Source organism: Amphiura filiformis, chromosome 2 (assembly GCF_039555335.1).
Source record: "Amphiura filiformis chromosome 2, Afil_fr2py, whole genome shotgun sequence".
Lineage (NCBI taxonomy): Eukaryota > Metazoa > Echinodermata > Ophiuroidea > Amphilepidida > Amphiuridae > Amphiura > Amphiura filiformis.
This window is the reverse complement of record NC_092629.1, coordinates 1,640,692-1,668,382: the sequence shown is the minus strand read 5'-3', so window position 1 is coordinate 1,668,382 and position 27,691 is coordinate 1,640,692. Positions and strand designations below refer to the sequence as shown.

General features: G+C 36.4%; 1 protein-coding gene across 1 annotated transcript in view; it reads right to left on the bottom strand.

Moving 5' to 3' along the window:
* The window catches only part of LOC140172307 (uncharacterized), a 73,847-nt gene that overhangs the window by 954 nt on the left and 45,202 nt on the right, over window positions 1-27,691 (bottom strand). The window contains exons 2-8 of the mRNA XM_072195546.1: window positions 24,249-24,407; window positions 21,568-21,656; window positions 18,757-18,904; window positions 9,879-9,980; window positions 7,147-7,419; window positions 2,617-2,721; window positions 251-523 (exon numbers count right to left, since the gene is read on the bottom strand). Coding sequence (XP_072051647.1) covers window positions 251-523; window positions 2,617-2,721; window positions 7,147-7,419; window positions 9,879-9,980; window positions 18,757-18,904; window positions 21,568-21,656; window positions 24,249-24,407 — 1,149 coding nt within the window. The remainder of the gene's footprint in view (window positions 1-250; window positions 524-2,616; window positions 2,722-7,146; window positions 7,420-9,878; window positions 9,981-18,756; window positions 18,905-21,567; window positions 21,657-24,248; window positions 24,408-27,691) is intronic.

The window sequence follows — 27,691 nt, the reverse complement described above, 5'->3', positions numbered from 1 at the left end:
CGTTTGGTTAAAAGACCAGAATAATGCTATACCTTATTATCGCTAATATTATCACAAAACTACACATTTACAGAAGGAAGGTCAAGAAAAGACGGGTCGTTAAAGACAAGCTATATCGGCGATTCAGAACAGAGTATTATACATTGACAGGGAACTTGATATTCTGTCAATGTATAATATTGTGTTAATATATGCCACGTTAAGCTCTGTTCTGAATTATCAAAATAGCTTATAACGTTTCTCTACTTACTCGAATGATCCAGGATAAACACTTTTGCTGTATCTAAGACAGTATGGACGGTGCCTTTAGCCGCATTAGTTCCAGTAACTCTATCTATAACAACCTCGAAATATTCCATTCCTTCAACCACGTCATCAGGTGTTAGGGAGAGTTGATGAGCAACTGCACAATCACCTTTTGCAAAAGAGACCTCCGTATCAACTGGGTCTGTTGCTGCAGCCATAGTAATTTCGGTGAAATCGGCGGCGGTAGCAGTCACGCCTGTCGTGGACGTATATATTTCTGTATAAAATTTAAATTCAAAGTAAAACGCGCATATTATAGTTCCAGTAGAAGTGAATGCAGTTGCAGAAGTTGAAGTTGTACTTCGTTATGAATACGGCAGAGTGACGAACCCGCAAAATCGCTGTGCTGAGTAAACGGCGTTTGAAAATATTGGTACCATTCCATCGGCCCTGCTTAAATATGAGAACATTCGTGAGCACTCATTTGAAATGTTTATTATAGAAGTGAATGTGCACTAATTATTTGCAATACATGCATGTTCTGAAACAATCGATATATCCCTCAAAACAGATATTTACAGCTATGCGGCTTTATGCTAAATCCAAAAAGTGTCAATCCCTGCGCAAAGAGTTACATACAGGACGAATCCGCATTCAACTACGTGTAAACTATAGCACTCATCCTTGATTTGGGTATTTTATGTAAAAATTGCTGGTTGTCCTAAGGCTATAGATTCTAAACTTGGTATTATAAGTTATAATTAGTCATCCCCGTAGTATTTAGTAAAAACTCCTGTTGAAATTAAGGATTTTAGAGTAGTGATAACAATATTGGCCTATAATTTTCTGTGTGGGGAATGTTTGTACTTATTTTGGCATCACTGGATAGAAGATACCTATAGCTGCCCATTGGTATCAAAAATAACAGTAAATGACATGTAATATAGAAAATTCGGAGTTTTACTAGCTATACTATACAATTTATCAACCTGATTTGTACAGCTAAGTATACGATTTGTCTTTTGGTCAAATTCATTAATCGCACTTAGGCGCGAATCGTCCAAATCACAATTTCAATATCTACGTCGGGAAGTAAGATTTATCATTAATTTTTGATGGAAATGAAAGATCGCCTGAAACATAATCACAAGCATACAAAAACTCAATTTGCCTAATATGCTCGATTCGTCACTCTGCCGAATTCATAACGACTTATTTTATGATTATAATGGTCAACTATAAAATGACTGTTGTCAATACGGGGTGTTATTACTATTGATACATTGTTGCAATGTATTGTCTAAACACCTGTTTCAAACGATACTGAACTCGATGATAAAAGAGGTAAAATTATCACTAATTATATTGCGAATTTATATTAAAATTAAGATTTCTCTAATTGATTTTTTTGTATATATGAATTGTACCTTTAATTGCATATAACTTTCAAGAATGTCCTGAATTATGATTGAATATTTGAATGGATCGACAGTAGGCTTAGGTTTAACATGTTGTATCCCATTGTAACTTTGGTCATACGGATGATATTATGTGAAATCAAACTCAATTCAAAGTAAAACGAACACGTCATAGCAGCAGCAAAAGAAAGAAAATCCAGTTGCAGGAAGTCGTTCTTATTTATATACAAAAGCATAGTTGTAATTGTGTGCAAATAAAACTGCATAATTTATGGAAGTTTATTTTAATTTATGGAATTTATGTTAAATACCAATCTCAAATATAGGCGTTCAACCTAGAACTTGTTATTGCTTGGCGTAGTTTTGTTAAATGTTTAAAATGGTAGTTTGAATCCTATTGTTCAAATGTGTGTGAGTTTGTTAATATTTGTGATATTTTCGATGATTCAGGTTGGTCTGAACCATGAAGTTATGGAAAACATTTTAGCCTTTTAACTTCTAAATTGTTGACCTAAAGTGTATAAAAGTATACATATTGCGAATGAGAATTACCTTACGAATCCAGTGGTGACGTCAGATGAAATTAAAAATGCTCAATTTGGGAGAAAAATATCAAAAACGTTGACCCCAAAAAAAAATAGTATTAATATTAAAAATACGATTTTTCTGAAATGCCAATATTAATTATACGTTTTGGTTATATAATTTTATCTTAATTTTGCATACAACTTTAGAGAACGTCCTAAGTTTTTGATGTATGAATAAATATTTGAATAAGTCAACAGTAGAATATTTTACAACTTAACATTGTAACTTTATTTATTTTTTCAAATTAAAAACAAAATTTACCATACGTCTTAGATTCATTAAAATGGATTTGCAGTTCATCAAAATATTATTGCACAAACATTTTCAAAACTTATATACCATGTATAATATTTTTACAGCTTACCAACTTTATCATCAGTATTTCCTAAATAGCCGCATCTGTGAACGACTACTTCCACCATAGTGTCACACTCGTCGCCAATGTAAACAGGATCTATCCAAAACATGACTGCAATATATCGATAATATTTGATCAGATTATTTAAGGTTTAACTGACAGAAATCAGTTAATACGCTGTATTAAATGCTTTAATACAAATGTTATTGCCAGCAGCAGCCACTAGGACGGGACTATGCGTTGTCGTCTTGTTGACCATACAGACTCATAGTGATATCCGAATGTACCACATGCAACTGCAACATGTAAGTTGCAATACAGGGTGGTCCAAAAAGAACTTTACCCAATTTGTAAGGTCAATCTATCGGAATTCACTGCCGCTGTTCCCGATATTGTTACATAATTTAAATATTCGAAATCTATAAATCGTCCTCAGATTATGTGGTGAAAAAAAAACCACATTAACAAAAATGGCGAGAGATTTGGTGATTTTTTTTATTTGAATTATTTTCATTTTATGACTACGTATATTTGTAGACAGGATGTAAACGTATATATTCCAAACGTGGAGCTTTTTCCAAGTACTGGTTGAGTTTCAATTTCGTTTCCAAAATATGAGAATCTCGCCAAAACCTACCACAAATCTACAGAAGAAGTAACTATGTATGTATAGATGTAAATTGCGCAGCTGACGTCATAGAACTGGTCGAACACCTGCTAACTCCAGAGTCATGTACAGACGTAACAATTTGATTAACATACCACTAATGACGTTTCAAATTGTTGTTGCATATTTATGAAGAACATGTTTTAAGAGTATTTGATAAAAAAATATTCAAAAATAAATTATGATACCTATAATGTCATAATTCTTTGTCAATGACGGAAGTGAAGTTGGTGTACATTATTGTAACTCTCATGAATAGTGAGGATAACAATCTTGGATTGTAATTCATTCATGCATGTAAACCATTTGAATGATGGTGTCTACCAACTATATGTGTGCCTAACGCAGGACCGATGGTAATAGAAACACTCAACTACATCTGCAACCTCTTATCATTATCCACTAACAGCTCTCTCCGGTCCGCTCACCAGCTCGCTTTAAAACCCGCACCGCTTGTCAAAACATCTTACAATGGCGATATCCCTTTCACCATCCGTTCTGCTGTATCCATTGATAAATTCAAAACCAAGCTCAAAACTTTCTTGTTCAATTAATTGACTCTGTATTTATTGCTTATCATGTTCATGTCATTTTGTAGTAGTTTACGTTGTAGTGTAAGTTGTAGTTAGCGCTTAGAAATCTTTGTATTTGGCGCTTGATGGATGTTGTTAATCATTAGTAATAATAGTATTAAGCGTGGACAAAGTGATTTTGGTTCCGCTGACTAATAAATACCACCATTTTGTTAATGTAAGTTATCTGTCTTTCATTTTTCACCACATTTACTTATAAAGATATATTGTTAGCATATGTAACGATATAACAACATTGTTATAATATCTTCATCACCGTAAAGGGTTTCAAAATGTAACATTTGATATGGTAGAGTGGGAATGCTCATTAAATCCCATTATTTAAATATACAAAGACTATAACGATAATGCCTGTCAAAACAGGCACCCAATTGCATTGAACATGTGTAATTATTATAAGGCACCAAATCAAATTTCAACACCCCTTCCTCGGGGTGTGTTGCTAAAAACAATAGAGGCCGTCAGCGTGATGTCATATGCCGCCATCTTGTGGATACATGCTGCGATGGTCGTTCGATCTCCATGCGTGAACAGCAAAATTACTGTGTCGATGCGTGGTAACGGTTGCGTGGCAAGCTGCGCCCTACGCCTAGTGTTCGACGCATGAATACGCGTATCATTTGTACCCACAAGATCATAGACATACTACCTAGACCTAGACTGCCCATCCCTTACAACAGCGGGAGGTGAAGCCCCGTATCCAAGGTGATATAGACGGATTGACGAGGTTACTAGGCGCGGAGAAATATCGCGTACATTCTGACGCGCTCGTTTGCGTGGTTACTCTGCCGTTATCGCCCGCGAATACGTCTGCTTATTTGCGTCTGGGTTGCGTCCTTGTCAAAATTGTTGCTATGCAGTGCACACCGTCATCGTCCCTATATCTTCGTGTCAAAAATTGCCGTGATAGTACGATGAATCCTCACGTTTTTCAACAGCTAGGCATGGTGATTTTGTTCGAGATAGGCCGAGCGACTCAGGCTAAGCATACAATTTGAGATTTTGAGAGGCTGCCACACTGTTTCTATTCTATGTTTTAACGATTTTCGCATGATCAGTATATGGCTGGCCGTAACCGCCACAACGTGGAGCTGCTACGCGTTGTTTACTTTTCGCTTCGCGGAGCTAAATTGACCAATCATGTTAGATATTTTCATTACGCGGTGCCAGTGGATGCATCCTCGTTCCAGAGAGAGAAAACTCTTGCCAAAATTAATGTTTACTGTGGGGATTTTAAATGAATCGAATGTAAATAAACCACGACCAGTTGTACAGGATCAATACCATTGTTTGTTTAGTGTATAGTCAATGTTACCTTGCATGCATGTGTCATGTGTGTGGCGTGTTTGTTTGTTTGTCTACTGTGTCAGGCCAGGATCACTGACACCCACGGTACTGATACTGTCATACTATCACGGTGATCATATTGTTGAATGTTGTTGACCTTAAAATAAACATGATGTAGTCATGCCTACAGTAGAGTTCACCACGACCTTTGAACGACTTAAACCCCAATAAAAGCTATTAAACCAAGATAACACTCAATGAAAACAGCTGAACTATGTTACATCAGATCTCTGGTTAAATACACACTGCACTTGTGTCTGTTTAACCTGTGCAATGAGCTGGTATTATAGTTTCAGTTGGGTGAACGATTATAAAGCGAACATAAGGTAACAATACTGTGTGAGCTTTTGTTTACGAAACGAGACAATAGTCTGCTTATTGTTAACCAGCGTTCTTGAAAATGAGAAGCATAATGGTTTGCCTGACTTAACACAGCTTAGAAATAATTTCTTCATATTTTTTGCTGTTATCTGTCGTTTACATATCATTCCTAAAACACAAAAGTACCAATGTTTCCAAACACCTAAATTAGCTAAAAATTTAGGACATGTTACAAAACTATATTTTCTAGAATTTCAAAGAATATTTTAAATATTGGCCTGTTATGTGTTACACAGTGACGTCAACTAGGCAATGGCCTATACTTCTTACATACACTATTTGTAGAGGTCAAGCGTCAATGGTGAGCGCACTGAGTATTGTGTATAGGAAAACGGACAGTAACTACAGTATGTATGGCCTACTACTAGTATATAAAGTAAATCCGAACTGGTTTGCTGAAGGTCGAATTCCGCATGCCACGCCGCGGAAGTTGTACAAATTAGCTCCCGGCGATACACTGCAGATCGCAGAATTGTGTGCATGGTTTACCACCACTCTGCCTAGCTATATAGTTATGTACAATACTGTATGAGTTTCTTATGAGTGCATGTCCATCTTAATAAGTCGGTTCGTACTTTTCATAAACTACTTTTTGAATCATAACTTTCGTGCCCGAGGATATCTTGCAACTACGTGAAGCTCCTCTGGCAAATTCTTAATGCATTAATTCGCTTCACGTAATGAATAAGTCGTACTTGATTGGTCAGTTTTACCTCTGAGTAATGAAAAACTTTAACATGATTGGTCAATTTGGCTCCACGGAGCAAAAAGTCAGCTACGTGTAGCAGCTCCACGTTGTGGCGGTTGCGGCCTACCATATCAGTATCCCATATGATATTTCTATTGCAAGACAATTTTATTTGTTGTCAGGTAAACCACAGGTTTTATTTTAAATACACTAACTGGAAATTAAATACACTAATTAATGAGGATATTGTTTAACTGCAATTTTGAAGTAAAAAAATTGAAATCCACAATAAAAATTGTGATTATATTCAACTCTTTGAGAAAATTATTATAAAAGGAATGTATTTAAAATCCAGGTGCAATACACATGTACATTATTGACACACTATCACGCTCTTTATCTACGTCAATAATAGAATATCAATTTCAATCGAATTGTATACATTGCTCCATTTTGAGTTTGTAGTTGACTACTGGGCGACCTAAGCGATCGATTGCTAGCCAATCAAATAGAACTCCTTTTCTTGCGTTCGGTGAAATACCACTCGCCCGTCGCTCACCAACGGAGTATTAACTTTATATTTATCGTATAGGGCGTCGACACTCTGCATTGTTGACTTCACTACGCGAAGCAAAGTAGGTTGTCTAGGTTCTTGTTTGTCTGGGCACAAGATGGCGAAAGACTGACGACCTCTATTTGTACGTAGATATATGAAGAGCTTATATTTCTATATCCAATACACTGCTGCATGAAAACTTGGAACAAAAATGTTTGGCTGATGTGCCTAAATATTCATATAAAACATCATGTGTTACAATCGGACCACCTACCTTTAACCTAAAAGTAAGACCTAAACTTACATGAGCAGTCGTGAATAAACACCTGAGTAACCGATGGTGACCCAAGGGAAGCATACACGCCAGCTGTACTACCTGTCATCGTGGCACCGGACAAGGCAAGAGTAAGAGTGAAAAACATCAAGTCGTCTAAATCATCATCTGCGGTAAGTGTGTAATCGACGGTGACTGTTTCATCCCCAGGGTTGAAAGTTAAGGTTTCGGTAGCTCCGGTGTCGGATGAATAATCGGTACCGTAAGTAGCAGTATCGGTGGTGGGTACATCTGCAGTCAAAGCTTAAGAAATAATGTAAATTATAATAATAATAATAATAATAATAATAATAATAATAATAATAATAATAATAATAATAATAATAATAATAATAATAATAATAATAAATAATAATAATAATAATAATAATAATAATAATAATAATAATAATAATAATAATAATAATAATAATAATAATAATAATAATGACACTCAGGGAGATACTATGACGTGCCCTGAGTAATTAGTAAATTATTAAATTTTTACTAATGAGAAATATGAGACAAGAGGAAACACCTTTATAGAAGTAATCATGCAAGAGTTTGTGTGTTATGGCATGTTTTAGGGAAATTTCATTTCATTTATCAAGTGAGCAAAAGAAAATGAATCATATCTTAATAAAGATTGTTTTAGGGGAAACCCCTCTTTATTTCTAGAAGATTCTCTTCATTAATAATCTTGGGAAAATCCCCCGGATTATGAAATTGATAAGACTTGGGAATCACCCACACGAAGTGGTGAAATAAAACAGAATGTTTTTTTAATAGATGATGGGTGTTTGTATATATATGTATAAAATGTGAGAGCTGCAGTTTGGGCTTTACAGAATGTCATGAGAGATTGTAAACTCTACATGAATGTGTTGGTCTTCGTGCTTCAAAAAAAGTAGTACATTTTTACTAGTTTAGCAATAATGTGCTATTTTTAATACAGCAACGAAGGATATTTATGAGTACATGAAAGTGATCCTCCTTAGCAAAGGATTAAACGGTTTTTCTGTCGAATTGCTGGAGTCTGGGTTTCTTAAAACAACACATCTGTCAAATACAGTGGAGCAATGCAGAAAAAGCCTATTCCCGGGAGAAAGAGTGATTGGTGAAAGAAACACTATTTTTGGACAAAGCAGCGCAAGGAGATAAATGTTTAGAGAAAGCAGCGAGAAAGCAGCAAGAGAGAGCATGTTTCGCAAAATATGGACATTGTACGTGTGCAGAACATATTAAAATGATGGCAAGTAAACGGTGCTGCACTGCATAAACATTGTTGCCGATACGGCACAATGCCGACAATTGGGCTGCATCACAAATATGTGACGTGTCATGTCAAAAGCAGACACTTTTGGGCAGGATCTTAAATGGAGAAACGTAGGTGATATTTTCACAATTTGGGTTTGTTGCGAATTTATGATGTTATTAATGTTAAAAATATTACCTGATAGTTTTAGACCCAAATAATTATAACTGGCATCTTGTATTTTTGAGATATTTTTCAAGGTAATGCCTACTCTCAACATTGTCAATAATATTTTTAAAGGCCGATATCTCTATTTCCAATTTCATAATACCATAACTTACGAACTCAATATCTTCGCTTAGGAATGTCTGATTACATTGGGAAAAACGGCATTGTGGAGCAAAATATCAAGGTATGTATAAACCTCAACATTGATCACCTGCCCAAAAGTGTCTGCTTTTGACATGACACGTCACTAATTACACAAAAGAGCGTCACCATAGATTTACTTTTAAGGAAACTGTCAAATCTTAGAAATAAATGCATTAATTGAAAGTGGCATTACCAAGCGCGTTGTCAGGGTTGTGGGTGGTGTTTGTGATGGGATGGCTACCCGCCTGACTATAACTACAAAGCTTTAATATATGCAGGACATACAAGAGCATACATATTTTGGAAGAAACTGAGTCCTGGAAGCTAAATATAAATACGAATTTGGCTTGAAAAATACCATATAGAGACAGTTACACAAAACTCTGTTTTGAGCCCATTTTTAAAACGCAATATTTATTAAATATATTCATATTTACTCTAAATATGGCTTTTTTAAATCTTGAAACTCCATTCCAAGAACGGGAATAGTAACCAACAAGGCATTTGTTGTCCAAACAACAGCTTACAACTGCCTTATTTGGTCAACACTTCAACAAACAATATTCAACACTTAATATATACCACATATTTGACAGTACCTTTAAAGCTGGTTTATTTGGGATTGGTCCTAATTCAGTACAACTCTGCCACATATATGTTAGACCAAGTACTTTTTAATGATTTTAAGTAACCTTTTCTATCTGTTTTCTGTCACAAAACATGTAGGCCCATATTTGCATAGAAAGTAAAGTGAGTTATAGATATCAGTGACTTCGATGTTAAGTGGTCAAAAATAATGACGGTCGACCAATTGTTTTTCTTAGTCAGAGAGATCAGGCAATGGCTGATTTCAATCATCATATATATAGCTGTCGATAAAATCTGAGTAACTTCTGTGAAGAAAAGTTGAGTGTTTCTTAAGGTGAATGTTGTGCACGTTCTTGGTTTTCAGCTGAGGGCGATAGATATTACGGTGCATTGCCCGGAAGTTTTTCAGTTGTCAACCCGACTGAGGGGGTCAGTCTATAATAAGGTGCTACTCTATAAAGACATCTTACTATTTACAGAAGTCACGATAAGAAAGTTATTATCTTACTTATTTCATCATTGTTGGCGATGAGGCCATCACGGTGAACTGTGATTGATAACATAGATCCTTCCTTTCCAATATACTGGGCAGACTCGATCCGAAAATGAGCTGGTTAGTAAGAAAGAAAAATCAGGAATTTATTATTTCTTCTTGCTCTGCGGTTTGTTATTCATTACAAGAAACCTTTATATTAAAGGAAGTCTCCGGTAATCACAACAATATGCCTTATATGAAAGAAAAATAATTATCAAGCACGAATCACATAGTTTTAATTCAAACAAACTCATAGTGACCATAAAAACGAATAAAAACATCCGACTCTCAACACGCGATATTCAAAATTCCCGGGTACCGAAATGGTCGAGTGCAATGACGTCCCAATAATACAATGAAGGCTGACGACAATTGAGCACAAACAATAACGTCATTGCACTTAAACTATTTCAGTGCGGGAATTTTGAATATCGCGTGTTGAGAGCCGACTGTTTTTATTAGTTTTTATGGTCAATATGAGTTTATTTTAAATAAAACCACATGATTCGTGCTTGATAATTATTTTTCTAACATATAAGGTACAATGTTATGATTGCCGGAGACCCCCTTTAATGTTTATTGTAGTACTCGCTTGAGTTTAATCACCGTAAGTAATGTGTGGATCAGTCGATATAATCCGTCATTCATCAATGCACTCAAGGACTTTGATTTGTTAGGGTATTGTTGCCAAGTGTTATAAGCCGGTTGCGAGATATACATGAGTTGGTTCGATGAAGCTGAAGAACGGGTGACTGAACATGGCCTTTTATCGGACAGACATACATTTTGTTAGTGCATATCGCAACATATTTGTCAGCATAATTGCATCGGCGTGGGTCTGCGGCTTGGGTTCCGGGCACGCCGACAAATTAATCGGCGAGATTGAGCACCGGGGCCTGCTCTTGAAGGATAATGCGGCTTTTTCAGATATGTCTCCGACCCAGACGATGTTTAAGAGACCTTGTGTATAAAAATCAAAGATGTGGTGGCAGACTTCAAAAAATCGATTTTCTTTATACATTGCACATGGTTAGACATTGAGTCAACATGTATAAATTTGGTTAACATTTTACCTCTTCATCTATGGTTACCATGGTAACGGCCAAAATATGAATTGACCCAATTTTCACTACTTTTACCCTTTTCACAACTGGAAAAATGCTTAAATATTAGGTCATATTTCTGTATGAAGAACGTGAATTAAAATAATCTTCTCCCATACAATGAAGTATCCATCCTTGTCCTTTCCAAAAATGAAGTAAACAAAACAATTAATTATTTCAATATGGTAGATACCATTTTGTAAAATAGGGTGTTTTTCATTAATTTAATTATGAAAAAATGATCTTTTAAAAAATGACGTAACCTCCAAAGTGGTGCTTTTTTTAAATTATTTTTTGCAGGGTAGGTAGATAAGGTATTGGTCTACCTATCTATAGAAAAAAAGTTCTGGTAATTGTTTTACTGGAGAGCAGTGTTGCCAGAAACCTTGAACTTTTTAGGATTGTTGACATTATAAGGTAGTGTGGAAAAATATGGATTTTGAGCATTTACTTTCACTGAAAATCCTGATTAGAGTTGATAATGTACCAAAAGAAATTGGCATCAATACACCGTAAAGTGAGACACGATTTGATAATATTTTAATGACAGTGTTGCCAGAAAAAACGTCTCTCAGTGAAGCTGTTGCTCATCTTGTTATTTCCTATCATACAGCTATGCTGAAAAACGGCCAAATAGACCAGGTTAAAATGAGCTAGGTCCCACACATGAAAGGAGAAACTGAGGAACAAGAATGTATAAGGTAAAAATCCTGTATCCTGAAAACTTTCCTGTGAGGGCGCTTTTTTTTCAAAATGGCTGCCAAAATCCAATGAAAAGCAATTATGCTCTTAAAATAGGCGGATAAAAGATAGAATTTGTTAGATTATGGATTTGTATTTATGAAAGTAATGTATAAATAAGTCGGTATATTAATAAGAAGGTACCAGGAGGTCACAGTTGGGGACGCTTTTCAAAATGGCCACCAAAATTCAAAGAAAAGCATTATACAGTTACCATAGTCAATTATGAGGTATAATTGACCAGATTTTGGTTTAAGTATTGATGACAGTAATGTAACGCTAAATTAAGATTTCAATAGGTAGCTACCAGGAGGTCACAGTTGAGGACGCATTCAAAATGGCTGCCAAATCCAATGAAAAGCTTATATATATGGTACACCGTCACTTAAGAGGCATAATTGAACTGAATTTGGATTAATATTTATCAAAGTACAGTATAATCAGCCACAAAGCCTCAGATAATGTTATTGAAAAAAATATTTGAAACATTGAAATAGTTGTCTTTGATGTAATCGTAGTCTAATCATTGTCACCTCTAAGAACGAGTCACCAAGTCAAGATGACCACTAAAATGTCCACAGGAATAATTTATGTTCACAAAGGGCAACATATTAACTAAATATACTGCACTAAGAAAGTATCCTTACCCCAGGGGCCACTCAACTTTGGAAGCGACGGTATGTGCCTGTCAACCCTCTTTTAAGTCGACTAATACCCGATGACCCCCTTTTTTTAAAAGTCATACCCGATGACTCCCCTTTTTTTAAAAGTCATACCCGATGACCCCCCTTTTTGGTTGCGGCTACCCAATGCCCCCCTTTTTCTAGAAGAACGTCATCAAAATGCAACAAAATAATGTCAAAACTTTCAAATTTTGCTCCATTTTTTCAAAATTTCTACCCGATGACCCATTTTTAAAATCTTATACTCAATGACCCCTTTTTCAAAATATTATACCCAATGACCCCCTTTTTTATTTTGTTTGTACCCAATGACCCCTTTTTTAAAATAACGCTTTGTTACCGATAGGCCCCTACTTCGCGACACCGGTAGGCACATACCCGTCACTTCTAAAGTTGAGAGAACCCCCCCGATCCAAGTTACACTTGGAAAAATAAGCACAATTATTTCAAAACTTAACCATATTGGGGGAAATTGGTTTTGTAATAGATGCACTATCTAATCCTGCACATTATGACACCACATTGAATCCAATGTGACCTCAAGAAGAAAAATTACAAGCAATTGAATAGACGAAGGTCCAGTTTTAAAAGTGACAAATTAATTTGCCTATACGATGTGCAAAAAGATTCCACCAAGCGCAACAAAGAGACTACACAGTTTCTTCGATGAAGCTTTATTTTAAAGCAATATTTATTTCAGTTTTTACTTCTCTGTACTTTTCATAACTTGTATTTTTGTCAGCTCTTTTGTTTCAGTTTTCTTTTGTTCCTTTTCTTTTAAATCAAAGGCACACACAAATTAGCCATTTACCACTCTCAAACCAGATGTCTAGTCCGTGTTGTTTTGAATAGGCCAGTGTGTCACTTTTTAACTTTGCTTCTTGAAGTTACAGCAGAGGCAACTGGCATTGCATGTGCCGTTGACCCGATGACTTTAGTCAGGACATTTACACCTACCAGTCATGTATGAGGATTTCGCTTTTGCCAGTAGGCCTATATGCAAGACAATTGATCATTGTTGCATTTTTCCTTGACATAAAGCATCAAGTATGTTGAGAGACAAACAAGAGGTATGACAATAATGACATCCAAAGTTATCGCCATGCAGGTAATCACAGTTGTCTTGTGATTTCAACAGTTTCTTTACCAACATCGAGAACAAAGCAGTCTATTGGTGTCAAAGAAGGAAAAGGTTTTAGCAGACTCAAAGTGCAGCTATCTTCTTTTCAGAGAATGCAACGTTTTCACAAAAGAAGATATATATGACCTATATGCCGCTTTGATTTCAGATAGGCTAGATAATGAAGAATAATTTTCTTAATGTAGTGATATCGATGTGAGTGATCTCGAAGATAAACACACAATAAAAGAATTCAGTGAAACCAAGAAGAGTATGAAGTAAATATCCTGCCCTTTGTCAATAGTCAATACATAGGGACAATTCTCTGGTGGTCATTTTGGAGATTTGGTAATCATATTAGCTATCTTGACTCGCTATATAGCACTTTGTAGCTCGCTATATAGCACTCTGAAACACTTGCTTAGAGGTGACAATGATCAAAGACAACTATTGAATGATTCATCAAAGACAACTATTACATTCTCTTATCAAAGACAACTTTCTTTCTTAACACTTTTATCTGTGGCTTTGTGGCTGATATCATGCAGCTCTTTTTGGTGGCCATTTTGAAAGGCAACCTCAACTGTGACCCCCGGTATCTTCCTATTATTACATTGACTTAATTTTACTGTACTGGGATCAATATTAATTCAAGATCTGGTCAATTATACCTCTTTTTAAGTAACTATTTTAAGTTTAACGGTGTACTATGTTGGTCCGACATTTTGAAAAGTGCCTCAGCTGTGACCTCCTGGCACCTTCCTATTAATATCTTGACGTATATTTACATTACTGCTATCAATGCTTAACCAAAATCTGGTCAAGCATATACAGTGGCGTAGCACCAGTTATCATATGGGAGGCACCAACCAATATGGGTGGCAGTCCGTTTTTGGGATTCTTAAAATTCAGATCGATTGGGGCCATGTAACCCCGTGCCCCTATGACGTTACGCCACTGCAATCATACCTCATAAGTGACTATTTTAACCATATATATGCTTTTCATTGGATTTTGGCGGCCATTTTGAAAAGCGTTCCCAACTGTGACCTGTTGGTACCATTCTATTAATACCTTGGCATAGTTATACATTACTTTCATCAATACAAATCCGAAATCTAGTCACTTTTATCTTTTATGCGACCTTTTTAAACGTATAGTAGCTTTTCATTGGATTTTGGCAGCCATTTTGAATAAAGCGCCCTCACAGGGAGTTCTCAGGATACATGGTTTTATTTTTACCTCATAAATTCTTGTTGCTCATGAAAAATGGTCTAGAAAAACTATGTGAGAATGTTTCCTTTCATGTGTGGTAACATTTTTAACCTGGTCTAACTCTTATTTTATGGAAAAATACCTATCTTTATGGCAACACTGTTTGTCTATATTAAAATTACCAGAACTTTTTTTTTATTTATTTGGGTACAGTACTATCTAGTCCAGCCACACTGATAAATATAACATATAAAAAGCACCACTTTGGGGGTTACAGTTCATTGAATATTGCTATATTTCAGAAAGTCAAAAAATACGAAAAACACCCCTATTTGAAACAATGGAATATCCCAAGTAGGACAGACTGTTTGTTAAAACAACTGTATTTTTAGAAAGCTTAGATGTTGCCAATTATGTCGTGGAACTCTCAAGGTTTACTTCTATTTTTCCTTTATATGGTGAATCCTGAAACTTGTTATTTTTTTAGCCTTGTAAAAGTGCCGAAATAGTCTAAAACCGGTCATTTTGATGTTTTGGCCGTTGCTATGGTAACGAAGGTGCAGTGATGAAATAATTTTGATTTTTGTAGACTTTGACCAAAGTTGCATCCTGATATAAAGTAAGAAGAAATTCCATTTTTTGAAGTCTGCCAACTATTTTTGATTTTCTTTGATTGGTACGCAATACTACTCTTAAAGACATTCCCACAACCCAACAGGGTTTCTGACCTTGTATGTCTGACCTTGTGGTGCAGTTGATCATACCTTGCATTGAGATTGTGTGCAAATATCTGGTGTTTTCATCCTATTATTTAACATTCAAAACATCGAGACGTATGAATAAAATTAATACAGTGGGACAATATGAATGTTTCCTGTAAGAAAATCAAGTATCAGGCTTAAGTCTCAACTATTAGCTCTTTGGCTGCAGTTTTAAAATCACCAGTTTGTGTGTGTGGCAATGGGGACTTTGCCCTTAAATTAGGTTATATTGATCAAATTTCCTAATCATAGTGCATTGTAGGAATGTCTTTAAGCCTCCTCTGTCTCCGACCACTCCATCAGATAGGCTGTTCCAAATGTGAACTGCGGTGTGGATGAAGGTCCTGTCAGTTCTTGAAACTGGTACTGTGACGTGAGAACATGGTAAGGCATGAACACGCTGGAGCGGGTTGCTCTTTTGACTACAAATGGCCTTGGTAGCAGTGCCTTCAGGTCTGGTGGACAAAAGCTGGTGTGCAATTTGTAGAGGACTGTTGTTGCTCTGTACTTGCTTCCTCTTTGCTCACGACTATGATTCGAACGACTTTCTTCTGGATATAGTCTAGTAATCTTAGAGTGGTGGCGCTGGCACTCATCCAATACATGGAGGCGTATTCCATCACGCTGCGAACTTGGGCCTTGTAAATAGTTGCCCTGCCTCTGACATCACGTTTATTTGCAACTCTCCTCAGAGCGCCCATCTTCTATCCTGTTCTTGAAGAGACGTTAGAAATGTGCTTTGTTTGGTACCAAACAGAAGATCTGGCTAAGTTGGATTCCTCTTTCTTAATATTGTCACTGCCTTTTTCCATTTCGATGGCTCGAAGGTCACCTTTCATCTGTCTGCCCAGATACTCATATTCTGCAGGTCTCTGTTCAGGCCAGCAGTAACAGCTTCAGGTTTGTCTCTAGATGTGATCTCACAAAACAAGGTGGCGTAGTGAGAGCGTTGGTTTTCACACTCATCAGACAGCTTCTGTTCTGTTCTGGAGACAGAGAATAATTATAGTGGCACAAAATTGACCCCTGTGGAACTGAGGCATTGATGGAGGAAGTACTTGATGACTGAGTAGATACGACAACTTTGATGGAACGACCTGTAAGGTGGCTCCTAATCCAGAGCAGCTTGGGCCACTTTCGTTTCTCTGTGTTCGAAAAGTGACTGAATTGAGTTGAATCACAAACCATGCTCTTATGATAGGTAATTTTAAACAATTGGGCAAGTGGAATTTAGTTTATAAAGTCGAATTAAATATCATATTATTTATTAACTAATGGCAATTAAGTGAAATAAAAACTCAGTCAGCCTCAGTCAATCCGTACGATGGTACAGCAACGATGTATTGATATAAAATTGGATGGTTTGAACCCAATACACAAATTTATTGGTCGAGCTATGAGTTTTAAAATATTGGACGAGACGAAGTCGAGTCCAATATTTTTAAAACTCATAGCGAGACCAATAATTTTCTATTGGGTGGAAAAAAAACCATCCAATTTTATCATTTTATAATTTTATTCAATATTATGTTTTCAGAATCTTTTCTTGGTCAAAAACTTGACTTTTAGTCAATAACTATGTAATTTTTCGGTCAAAATTGTGATTTATCAAAAATGTGATTTTTTATCAAAAATGTGATTTTTAGTCAAAATGTGATTTGGGTCAAAAATGAGCAAGTCAAAAATGAGTTTTGGTCCAAAAATTGTAGAAAATTTTTTTTTTTGGGGAAAAGTGAGCCTATCCAACACAGTCCAAGTTTTGAGTCGATTGTGTTGATTTTATTGGACTCTTCAACTCTGTACAATGTATAGGAAGGAAGATTCTGAGAACATAATAATGAGAAAAGCAGGGGTTTCCCACGAACTTTTGGTCGGCAATAAGACCTGAGAAGAAAAGCTCAATAACTTGAGCTTACTAACAACGACATCTACTCAACTGGTTTTTTTTATATGCATCGATTCCATAAGTTGTCTAAATTAATATGTCATGATTGATTATATTTTCACGACGTTCGGATGATTTTCTATGGTACACCGAGTTCGCCGTCAATGGACAACGATAGTTTGCCAAATGTCGCCATGTTATTAAGCACTTCCGCGTTACGTGTTTCCAATGTTTTACTTTTTTATTTCGCGAAAATGAACAACGAAAATGTGCCAAAAATATTTGGATTGCAGTTAAGATTTTACCTTTCTAGGTTTTTAATAAAGAAAACATGAATTAAAAAGGGTAGTAGTGTACACACCAAAACTCTGAATTTTAAGTGTGTCTTATCAGACTTGATATTTCGACGTCCCAAAATATTGAACAACGTCGGACTAATGCCATAACCACATTTGTTTTTATCTAAACAAGATATTCCTGAAAAAATTGGTGTCAGTTCAATTTACAATGTAATTATTATTTGAATGTAATGTTAAAGATGGAATTGCATGAGAAGTTTTGCACTCAGCAGCACTGACAGGAACATTTAGTGGTATATAGTTCATTTATCCTTAAATAATTTTGCACTTACATACGTGTTTGGCGCAGCATCAGCCTTCTATTCTAGATAAAAACGTTTTTAAAAATAAAAAAATATGCAAATAAGGTAGCTAATTTGCATATTTTGCGACCAAAATTACATGGGATCTTAAGACTGAACCATACCACCATCCCACAAAGTATCCCACCACCATCCCAAAATGTGAAGTCCCATAGAGGAGGACTAACATATTTTGTTCCGATGTTACTAGGACATCTGCTTAAATTTCAGACTTTAGCCCCATATCAATATGAATTTTGCTATTTGAATGACCTATGTACGCGAAGCGCAGAAAATTTTACAATTTTGCCCTATTTTTTGCCAAAAAACACGCTGTTATTTAATTTAGAAGAAAGATGCATAGAACAATTTTCGGGCCCCGAAATTTTAGGGGCCCTGGACCCGGGTCCATCTGGCCCAATGGTAAATCCGGGTCTGCTTTTATCATCTCCATTATCAGCCCTTATTTAATTTTTGCTTTAGTGTTCGGGGCCCCTGAACCCGCGGGGCCCATGGATTTCGTCCACCCTGCTACGCCCTGTTATAAATCGACAAAAAACCTCACTGTAAGTACATCACGTGTCATTCGTCCTATACCGCCTGGCATTTTGCACATAGTGCCGTGTGCCTGGCAGTATCTGCTTTGCTATTCATTCGCAGATACTATGTTTTAAAGTGGGAGAGTAGGTGAACGAGTATGTACTTCTTTTCATTTTGCAGATATAACCAAGCGTAGTACTACATGGTACGTCATTCCATTCTCCATTGTCATACACGTGCATACAGTCTTCATCACCACCGGCACCATTATCAGGTTGGCCTGCACGAAAATTGCTATCAGCAGCTACATACTGAAAAGAGAAAAAGAAAAAAAAAACTAATCACAATGTCCCAATAATGCCATCGGCAATTTATTTTTAACCGTATACCTTTATAATAAACCAGTACCACTTATGGTGCTATATACATGTCCGTGGTGCGCAGTCGTTGCAATGGCGTAGCCTGGGGCGGGGCCTATCTGAGGAACAACAGAGTGTCGCCACCCCCACCCCACCCCACCCAAAAAATATTAAAGCAAACATCGGGAAGGCAAAGGGAACGGAAAAGGATGGAAGGAAAAGACAGGAAGACTAAAGAAGGGGACAATGGAATGAAGCGCTAAAAATTGCCCTGTGCATCTTCTGTGCTACCCGTTTTCTAACATAATCCTGCTCTTTGCGCATAGCATTCATGCAATTAGTAAATATTCACTCCATACCTTAGCTAATTTGTCAGTATTGAGAGTAGTTAAGTACAGTGGAGGTCTTTCGCCACCGTGCAAGAGGTCCCATGACGGTCACCCACTGCATTTTGTAAGAACACTGAGCTTTCAGTAAAGGCAGGAGAAGGGAAAATAACGATGCGAGGGCGGACTTGCCCGTGCTGAGGCACGTCCGCCCCTATGGTGGGGGTAAGTTCGCCCTGATAAAAAGAAAATGTTATAATATTGCATAACAATGATACATTTATTGAAAACGTGTAGTAAAAGGTATATTGGGCACTCACTCTCTTCCAAAGAGTATACTTAATTTATTGGAGGGGTATAATGTAAGCTAAAAAACGTAGGGGTTCTAAATGAGCAAAACCTTTATTTACAACTTCGGCAATTATGGTTTTAGGGCAAAAACTGTGGTATGTGTAATACTGATACCACTTAACCTAAAAAATGCATGTAGTTTTATCCTGTTTAAAGGTATTATTATCAATATTTTGCATAATAAGCCGATGGGGCAAATCCGCTTCATCAGTCCACCTGGGCGAACTTGCCCCTTCACATATTGGGCGGAATTGCCCCAACGGTATTTTTTCTTTACCTCGTGTTATGCCTACTAGTACTAAACACAAAATGTCAATCTTTTAATTGCATAATATGTTGGGCAAAACGTTCACCTTACGAATATATTATTAGAACGAAAACCACCTCTGCAAGGTCTTGGGATTATTACAATATGTGACGTGTCATGTCAAAAGGAGACATTTTTGGGCAGAATCGTAAATGGAGAAATAGCCAAAAATCTACCCGGGGGTGATTTTTTCACAATTTGGGTTTGTTGCGAATTTGTGATGTTATTAATGTTAAAAATATTGTCTGATAGTTTCGGACTGGAATATAACTGGCATCTAGTAATTTTTGAGACATTTTTTAAGGTATTTCCTACTCTCAACATTGTCAATAATATTTTTAACTGCCAATATCTCAATTTCCAATTTTATAATGTACCATAAATTACGAATTCAATATCTTTGCTTAGGAATGTCCGATTTCATTACGGAAACGATGTTGTGTAGCAAAATATATCTATATGTAAGATATGTAAAAACCTCAAAATTGACAACCTGCCCAAAAGTGTCTCCTTTTCATGACGCGTCACGCATATCTAATTCTAAAAAAAAGTAAACTTCCTTGACTCGGATACGTTTTTGACGATATTTTCTGTGGCGAGATGTGTCGGACTGTCTGTTTTATAGTTCATTAAAAAGCTATGAGCATAATATGCGTGTATTTCGATAACAGTACCCAATCAAGTGTACATATCAAGGTCATTATAAGTGTACATATCAAGGTAATTGTACAAAGAATGGTCAAAGGTCAACGTTTCCGAAAAAGTATAGTATAAATATAGTCGCAAGCTTTCGTGCGGGAGACATAAAAGCATACTCGCCAGTCGTGCCATTTTTATGAGATTTGATACGGCGCCGAAGTCTACAGCTGTTTCATAATTAATCTGAAACCCTGTTTCTAGACGAAAATTTGTATGTTGTTACAAGGTATTCAAAGTAATTTTATCATCATGTGACCCACATAGAGGAATTCGACATCTATCGTGAACTAATTTGCATTCCGTTGCCTGCAAAAGCCGACGAGCAGGTAAATTGTTTTAAAGGAGCGTGAAAAGATATTCGCCTTCCTTTCATGATAAGCTAATTTCAAAATTAGTAAATCACAAAAGTGAATGGTAACGTAGGTACGTGGAAAAGAACTGCAATATAATATATCACCAAAGAATTGTCTTTGGCATGTCGCTTTTTTGAAAGATCACCAAAAATATCAAATTTTGGAAAAACGCCCCAAAATTTAAAACAAACACAAACCTTCCAAAATAAATATATATTCGCACTCGGCGGCCCAGTCAATACCTGCCGAAGGTAATTTTGGGTAACTCGTTGCTTCCCCTCTCCAGATACCTGATACCAGTTCGCCCATATTCCATGCCTTAAGTATTTAGGTTAGGCAATTTAATGCGTGCGTAATCTGATTGAATTTGCAACTTTTAAAATTGCATACATTTTCACAAATTCATTACAATCTGGAGAGTTTGAAGTACGGAATCAAACACAAGCCAACGAAATTCCTTACATGTACGTCCATAATCAATAATTCAATGCTCTTAATCAACTAGTGTTAAGAATTATGAACCCTAAAACTAATGTCGACATTCTCGTTGTGAGCACTGTACTAGTTTAACTAACTTACCGTATTTCCATCCTCCCATTCAAGTGTTCCTTCTGTCATTTTATCAATCAGTCCTATCCATATATTTATACCAGCACTAACGAGAAAATCTAGAAAATTGCAATAACATAAATAAATTATTACGTAAACTGATTAGACAATTTCAGTAATTCACAAAAGCTTTTACGATTCGATCACATACCGTAAAACCCCGTCTACAAGCATATAGTGTGCTTCTGATGAAAGCTACATTAATCCAGTCGCCATTATGGAGTTTGAGCAAATAAATTACAGATCCAAGCATATACAAACAAGTATTATTTTAAGACCGATCTATTGTATTGGTATATTAACGCTTGCTTCGAATTAATTAAGCTTTTATAAAAAAAACAACACTATATATGCTTGTAGACGGGGTTTTACGGTATGTCACGCCTATGCACACATGTGTAAAATGGTCTTAGGAAACGAAACGAGTATTACTGTGCGAAAGTTCATGAAACGGTAGGTTATGCGAATTGAGGTTCTTAAGGTTACACGAAGAAACGTATAAAAAACGTATAAAAGACGTATAAAGTTGTTCTCTAAAACCGCGTTTTCTCAGCAATCAAATATCGCAGTGAGTCAAATGTTGGTGCATGATGTATCTTAACATTATTTTTGTTTGTTTATACAAATTTTTAGAATCCGTTTAAATCATTTTTACGCACCATGTTCACAAGATCAAAAACACGTTCCATGCAGTTTTTTTTCAAATATTCGCTCCGTATAAAACTACGCCGAGTGATTGTTTTCTCCTTTTTTGTATTGTACAAATTTTGCCATGGGGAAGAACCAAAAACAGTACCGATTAAATTTGATTAGCCCGTTTTTGGGAACAATTTTCGAGAATCTTGTACCACAAAACACTGTTATGTTTCATTATCGATATCTGGATTGTGGAACATTAATTTTGATTTCTAACTGCCTACATTATTTCTCAAAAGTATGTCGATTCCTTTACCATTTAAAATTTCACTCAAAACTTAATTTACTTTTGCAAAAATCGAGGTTTTTCGCCATCGATACCTCCGACATTTACAGCGGTGAGATTGTTTATCATAAGAGCCTGGTATGCACTATTCCATAATAGTCAGTTTGAGATCAATCGATTTCACAGATCACTCAGTAGCTCAATCGGTTAGCGCGCTGGACTCACGTTCGACTATATAATACAGTATTGAGCTGGAAAACTTTGGTACGTGTTCGAGTCCCCTATGTGCTCCATTCCATCTATTTTATTTTATTTTTCTCTCACTTTTTTCTTTTTTCTTGTTCGGTTCTTTCTTTCTGTCTGCAGCGATTGATTGTTTTCGCCCGTTTTTTTTTTCATTATATAATTCAGGAATTTTTAGGCTATAGGCTACTAGTCTAATAGGCGCGGCCTATGAATATATTTTTACAAATTAGATTAACAAAATATTGGTTGTTGGTTTTGTTACTGTTGTTGTAGTTATTGTTGTAGGCCTATATATTGCATAATCAGGGTATAAATAGGTATACTAGCTATTATAGCCTATAAAAGCATTGATTTATTTCACGACAGATATCATTCAGGATCATTTTAAAAATTTGAAAATTTAGAAAATCCAAAGGAAAATTGCCGAAAACGGCTGCCTACAATCCCCCCCCCCATCAGCCCATATGGTCCTATCATGGTCACCCCTTCCCTATCCTGCAACATATAGGATGACTCACCAGCCGCGGTTTGTCCGTGGCCCTAGTTCAGATTGATACACTCTTGTACGCGTGAGTTCATTCTTTTCTGCATGGCTGTTTCCATTATTAACTTACGCCCCTCTGGAATCAAGCCTTGAAAATCAATTGTATTTAACCTTAATAATACTTTTCTCTGAACGGCTGAGCAGAAGAGCAAAGCAAATCTAATCATTTGATGAGGAGATAAAGATGCAATATAAAAAAATGACTATTAATTAATTGTGTCTTGATTTTTGCATATTTTGTGTAGTGATTTACAAATTTTATTGTAATGCCGACCTCTGTAGAAAGAATAATACGATACAGGTGGTTTGTTCAGATAAAGCGGAAAAATAAGACTCGTTACTGTGTATTGATATAGAATGGCGTGCACGCTGTTGGGCGCAGTGCTTACGCTAGGTGTGCGTTGCGTTATGTGTGACTATCACACGCTTATGTCAATTTACACGAGCGTGAGTTGGGAATTTATTGACGCGCGCAGTAACAAAAGCCGAACAATTTCCGCCTTATATAAACCGATGAGTTTTAGTGGATGCTACTTACGATTATCGCAGCTATATATTATTATACTATGCCTAATATTAAAAGCGTAAGAGAATGCTTTTGGAGAGGCAAGGAAATTCTACTTCGTGGTCGTGTATATCCTAAAATCGAAAATGGAATCATGCATTTGTCATTCATGTGCGTGTCCAGGGTGGGAATTTGCATCCCTGGATTTATTCAATAAATATGCCAAATTAGCCTATTTCGGACACATTTTATTTACTCAGCTCCCTCCATCGGACTGAGCTATAAAAAAACCCAAAAAAAACCCAGACACCCCTCCCTTCCACCAGTGTTGACAATTTCTGCGTATGCACCTGCTCTAGTATTTTTTCTAATGAAAGTCACTGAAAGTGAATCTTAAAAATATATATTTCTACAGCATGAGTCCTAAACCTTACTTGTGTTGATAAAAGTCTGTTCTAGTGAGCTGATAATACTCGTCAATGTTGCTCCATTTGCGACGCAATCGGCCTGTGCATCATCATACGAGCGCAGTGTGTTATCAAGAAAGTAGCAAAAGTTATCGAACTCCTCCCAATCAACAGGACATTCAACATCTGTATAAGATAACAATAAAAATAAGAAAATAAAGCAAAGAGAGGGATTTCATAACCAGCTGCCTTTATTTCTGGTTAGTCAGGGAATTAAATTAACAATGGGAATGGAATGTGGAGTGTCGTCACGATTCAATGACTTGACGATTGTGGGTTCCTTTTGTCTAAACAACAGGTGCCATATTGCAGGTGGGTGTGAGTCCATAGGCCGATGTTGCAAGTTGCCTATAATAATGTAATATTATTCCCGTGTTGAAATCATGGTAATATATTCCTCTAGTTTTCAAAATCATATTAGTTATGTCCTAACTGAATAATTCTTTATGTCATCATAATTTAATAGATTGTTTCAAAGCCCTTCCTAAAGTAAACACCTAATAAAACTGTATACTTTTCATTCTGGACAAAATCAAGTCCACTTTTTGAAAAAATTCAAAGAAAATTCACATTGTGTGGCAAATGTGTTTTTGAATATTTCCAAATCATTATTCATTCATACAGATGCAATGTTTTAGGAACAAGGTTTTTTATCAAAGTGGACCAAGAAAAGTCAATTTTATTTCATAAAAAAATCTAGATTTATTTAAAAAATATATATTTAAAATGAAAAATTGTTATGTTTAAAAAGAACAGACTTGTAATCAGCCTAAACAATTAGCCCATTGAGAAATGCATACTTGTTGGGCGTATGTGGCGAGTAGACAAAAAGAGGAATTTCGCGTGCACAACGAGATAGATATCGCACCACCAATGGTGTTGATTTAACGGGTTTTCTTAGTGACAAAATAACAAAAAAGGTTGATGGATAGCATGGTATACATAATAATATAATAGCTATTATACACATGATTAGCTTTATTTTGATACCAAATTTCATTCGTTAAGGGATGAGCCTATAGGAATAACGACCAAACAAAGACATTCTTGTTTATGCCGTAATATTGTAGTCTTTCAACCCTTTCACAACTTCAGCTGTGTAACTTACAACAATTCCCGCTAAAAAGTGGTTCTTTTAATTTTAGAAAATATATTAATAATCGCATTGGACTTTTCGTACTGATCGTACTATAAGTGACCACCAGCCTATAATGTTCTAATCACACTATAGACTGGGATTACATGTGACGTCATTGCCAGGCAATTGGTCTCTATTGTTCCTTGCCCGGAAATATGCCCACGCAGTCAGGGATCGTGCTTTTAAAACGCCCGCCAGATCACAATAAGGTCATTGAACTGTGTAGTGGCCATACGTACTCGCTGAAGTATAAAGGGTAGCACGTTCCCTTACCGATTCATTATTAATGTGTGGAAAGGGTTCAGGGACGACATTCTGATCATTGTAATCCTTTCTTTTGAGGTCAATAGATAAAAGAAAGGCCTTGATTGAACACAGGTGCGGGGTTGTAGATAATATTTAATCATCAAGGCTGCTGGCATAAGAAATTTCGAGGAGGCAGCGCTTATTATTTCTTGTAAACACAATCTAATGTGGTATATGGTACTCACTACATGTAGAAGGCCGGGCGGGTCTGGAAATTAGTGCATGAAGCTAGTAAAGATATAGCTTCATGTTCAGTTTAATCAATTAAAATACTATGGCTGGATATCAAAAAAATCGCGAGGCATTCTTTCTTGTTATGGACGACAAGTATTAATTTTTATATTATTATGACAAAATCCAGTCCATTCTCAATTGAATAGGCTCCGAGATTAGACTTTCCTTTCCAAAAATAAATTATATGGCCTAGAGGACATGATATAGGCCTAATCTAAACCCATATTCGGTATCCAGAAACCTTCACAGTCCGAGCGGCGCTTGCACTCGCATCACATTAAACTAGAAAAAGTTCGCCTAAATGAGGCCTGCTTCAATTGCCAACCTTTATCGAGGGGCGACTTTGAGGTTTCATAGTCATCTATTACCTATACCATTTTCACCCCGATGTGGCAGTGATGTTAACGCGTTGTGAACAGCTGTTTCGCTCGCGCATCTATGCGGTGTCTTTAAGAGCGTGCGTATGTACACCAGCGCCATCGAACTCCAGCGAGTGATGCTACGCCTAATAAAATTCGTATAATGCCCCCAGTATACTTTCCTGCCGCTTGCCGCTGCGGCAAGCGGCATAGCGTTTCAACCAATGACAAGCCTTGATTTTGTCCGTTTGTGCAATGCGCGTGCGCCACGCTGCTCATTGCAAGCGGCAGGGTAGTATGAAACTTGCTATATACTGACGTGACCCCGGATGTGACGTCACTGTCACATCAGGGTAAAATGGTATTGAACAACGCAAACCAGCCAAATTTGTCATAAGTTTGAATAGCCATTAGAAAAACAGTGAATATAGTGTCAGAAAGTCTTACACATCTTAGTATAACCTTGTCGTTAGTGTGATACTGAATGCAGCGTCATTTATGGAATATATTCGTACACGGTGTGGGCAAATAGTTGGTCAAATGTAGGCTTAGTAGGCCTAAATCATGAAAATCGCTTAATCTGAATAATACCAACCAGTAACGGACACTGAGACAACACTACGCGTGAAGTTTGAGGTAAGTAAAGCTTTTCCTTGTTATAAAAAACAAGGAAAAGGCAGTCATTTTATCACAACGCGATATTTTTAAAAAGTACATTTTGAGAGGGCTTACGCTGGTTCTTTTGATTCTAGTTTAAAATCTGTTCATCACATGCAGTCCGATTTGGTATCTATGGTTTCATCAAAGTCTTGAGAACTAATTTGGATGGTATGTTGGTTAACAAAAACGATACTGATAAAAATAGCGGTATTTATGCAAGCGACGTATCTATTGTGTAAAATGCATTAAAAATTGTCGGCTAAAGAGGGCATAAATTAAAATCGCGAAGAGTAATAGCAACAATTAACTATCTACATTCCAAGTAGAATCGTTGAAACCGAAATATGAAATTCCAGGCCATCTGTAAAAAAGTGCGTGAGCAGAAATGACCATGAACTTGGGTCACCGAAACAAGTGTTTATATTGGTGTTAGGCCTGTCATAGTGATACAACAATTAGCCCCCAATAATGGCTTTCATTTGAACCGTTATTCGTTAAACTGCGATTTTTACTTTTTGAGAAATCAATGAATGTATCAAAAAACTTTTCGAAATTCGATTTAAAATTGCCTAACCCGTTAAGTTCCCATCGGTATTGACAAAGAAAACAAAATCAAAAAAGCGACACCCTATTGCGATTGCGAAGTGGCGGTTTGATCAAATAATAAGAGTTGAAAGAAAACATTGTCAGGTGCTCAGGCTAGGCCTATTTAA